This window comes from Diaphorina citri, unplaced genomic scaffold (genome assembly GCF_000475195.1).
Source record: "Diaphorina citri unplaced genomic scaffold, Diaci psyllid genome assembly version 1.1 scaffold5892, whole genome shotgun sequence".
NCBI lineage: Eukaryota > Metazoa > Arthropoda > Insecta > Hemiptera > Psyllidae > Diaphorina > Diaphorina citri.
In genome coordinates this window covers 11,429-13,681 of record NW_007383268.1, presented here as the reverse complement: position 1 = coordinate 13,681, position 2,253 = coordinate 11,429, and the positions used below count along the sequence as shown (strand labels likewise).

General features: G+C 33.2%; 1 protein-coding gene across 2 annotated transcripts; it reads right to left on the bottom strand.

The window, feature by feature from the left end:
- Positions 1 to 161: 161 nt before the first annotated feature.
- LOC103521766 (eukaryotic translation elongation factor 1 epsilon-1-like) lies at positions 162 to 2,114 on the bottom strand. 2 transcript variants are annotated; one of them, XM_026832287.1, is made up of 5 exons: positions 2,066 to 2,114; positions 1,673 to 1,824; positions 1,223 to 1,417; positions 892 to 987; positions 162 to 626 (listed from the first exon to the last, which is right to left on the bottom strand). In XM_026832287.1, the coding sequence occupies exons 1-5, from the start codon at positions 2,094 to 2,096 to the stop codon at positions 483 to 485; spliced, it is 618 nt and encodes a 205-aa protein (XP_026688088.1). In that variant the 5' UTR covers positions 2,097 to 2,114; the 3' UTR covers positions 162 to 482. The 2 variants fall into 2 exon arrangements, with proteins under 2 accessions (XP_026688088.1, XP_008485096.1); XM_008486874.3 differs by lacking the exon at positions 2,066 to 2,114 and having other exon boundaries at positions 1,673 to 1,946.
- Positions 2,115 to 2,253: the final 139 nt, after the last annotated feature.

Below are 2,253 nucleotides of genomic sequence, written 5' to 3'. Positions count from 1 at the left end.
AATCTTTTGATAACTTTATGCTCTACCTACATATTTTGTATTTAAAATTTCAAGTATTTTAAAATCTGGTCCATAGGCTATTTAAAATTTTAAATATATTATTTTACCATTACCTAGTAATTTTATATTTGGTAGTTTTTATTTCATATAAATAAGTATTGTGTAGGAATGAAAAATTTAATATGGTATTTTTTATTTAGATTCTTGTATTAGTTATAATTCAATGTAAGTACACTGAAACAAAAAATCATAAAGGGTGAAAATATTGCCTAGGGTAATCCTAACCATTCAACCCTGCCCATTTCTGACTGATTCATTCAAAAGGTGGCCCCAACACTTCAAGTTTTAAACACACAATTAACATGTCATAATCTCATAAAATGCATGTATATAAAGGGTCATTTTTGTCTTTGTCAGCATTTACAGTAAGGTGATTATGATTACGAAGTCAAACCCCACCTGTTTATGGTATTTTGTCACAGTCAATGTGAGGAGCCAGAGTAGAGTGGGGTTTTACTGAAGAGAACAACAGGATTTCCCAGCCTGACTTCGGGTAAACTTTGGACATGGCTAAACCATCTGGACACATGTTGATGTTTTTCTTTGCTCTGCAGTGTTAGCTCCTTCTGCAATGGAAATAAAATGCACCATGTTACATGTTAAGCACCAAAAAAGTTAAAAAAAAGTGTTAGGCATATATGTACTTACATAAATATGCACTTACATAAATGCTTGTCTTAAACTAAACTGTTCCCCACATACAACTGCAAATAATTTATAACTGGGACTCATATTCAAACCACAAACCTCCAGATCCAAAGTGCACCACACTTAACCACTACACTGAGGTTGGTTGATAAAAGTACTTGAAGTTTTGAAACATGTACTTACAAATACTGAAATGAGGGAATAATACATGAAAACATCAGCCAATGTAAATCGGTCGGCTACCAAGAAACTTTGTTTTGAAAACACCTGATTCAGCTCCTGAAAAAAGGGGGGTAAAAATAAATATATTGCTATTGAGTTTTGACAAGGGTATGAGAGTATGAGCTTTAAACAAAACTTTTACAAATGTCCATCTCAAATTACTACTAAATTTTCATGTCACTTCTGGGACTTTGATCCCAGCCCCCTAGAATACAAGTCCAACTTATTAGTTGAGCTACTTATTAGTTCTGAGTTTTCATTCATTAATCAGGTAATTATGTTAGGTACTTACATTTAAAACATGGGACGTAACTTGAGACACACTTGCATGCAGTATGTGAGAGTTGGTATATTCAATCCATTGCTTAATTAGGAATTCCTCTTCTTTACTGGACCACAATATATCACTCCTTTTAACATTTGCACTAGATATGGCTTGGAACAGTTTCCAAAGATAGAGGTTTTCTGTCTTCAAGGGTTTGATATCCTGGAAAGCAAAAGATTAACATTAGAGATAGTTTGTTTCCAGTATTAGTATCACAATATGTATTAGGTAATTATAAGAATTCTCCTATTGATTGATAATTGAAAGGAAATCACATGAACCCCCTTCCTTTTAATACATAAGAAGGACTGCTTTTCATAGAAGGGAGAGTAGGTACTACTATGACATCCTATTGGACAATCTCAAAAATCATACCAAGAAGAATGCAAGCCGTTTGATGGTTTTGTAGTGACTTACATTGGAGTTGGTGATGGTACTGTATTGCTGATTTGATATGTTAAAATATTTGGTCACATTTTGCTCAATAAAATTCAAAGCCATTGTGTTTGATGTTCTCTTGTTTTCTCGAAAATAGGGACTACAAAAGGTATGAAATCTTGTGGAGATACCTACAGAAAATAAAAGAAAACTAACTAAAGTTCACAGATCAAGCACTATTTGGCAAAGAATTCTTGTTCCTTTGGCAAAATTAAGCAAAATCTGAACTCAAAATAAATACGCGTATTTTATTTTGTGGCAACGTTGGAAAAAAGTGAAAATTTTTCCATTTCGTCCATTTTTTGTATTTTATTATTCACTTCCCCTCCTTTTCTTTTGGATATTTTTGGATTTGAGTGAAAAATTTTTCACCTCTGTTGGAAGAGAAAAAAACTTGTATCATTTTGTCGCCATCTTTTTTTTCCAACAAATCCACTTTTTTTTCATTATTAGCATTTGAACGGGACTGTCTAATTTACCGACCTGAGGAAATCACTCCTCCTGGGCTTACGGTGAAGAAATTTTTACCGGCCAAAACGGTTTTGGATAGCTCTTGGAAA

Bases quoted from the DNA above. Each gene is read 5' to 3' on its own strand.
- LOC103521766 (XM_026832287.1), bottom strand. From the start codon at position 2,096: ATGATACAAGTTTTTTTCTCTTCCAACAGAG. The intron at 1,418-1,672 runs GTAAGTCACTAC...TTTGCTTTCCAG, and splicing joins GTACCATCACCAACTCCAAT to GATATCAAACCCTTGAAGAC. The intron at 988-1,222 runs GTAAGTACCTAA...CCCTTTTTTCAG, and splicing joins TTACGTCCCATGTTTTAAAT to GAGCTGAATCAGGTGTTTTC.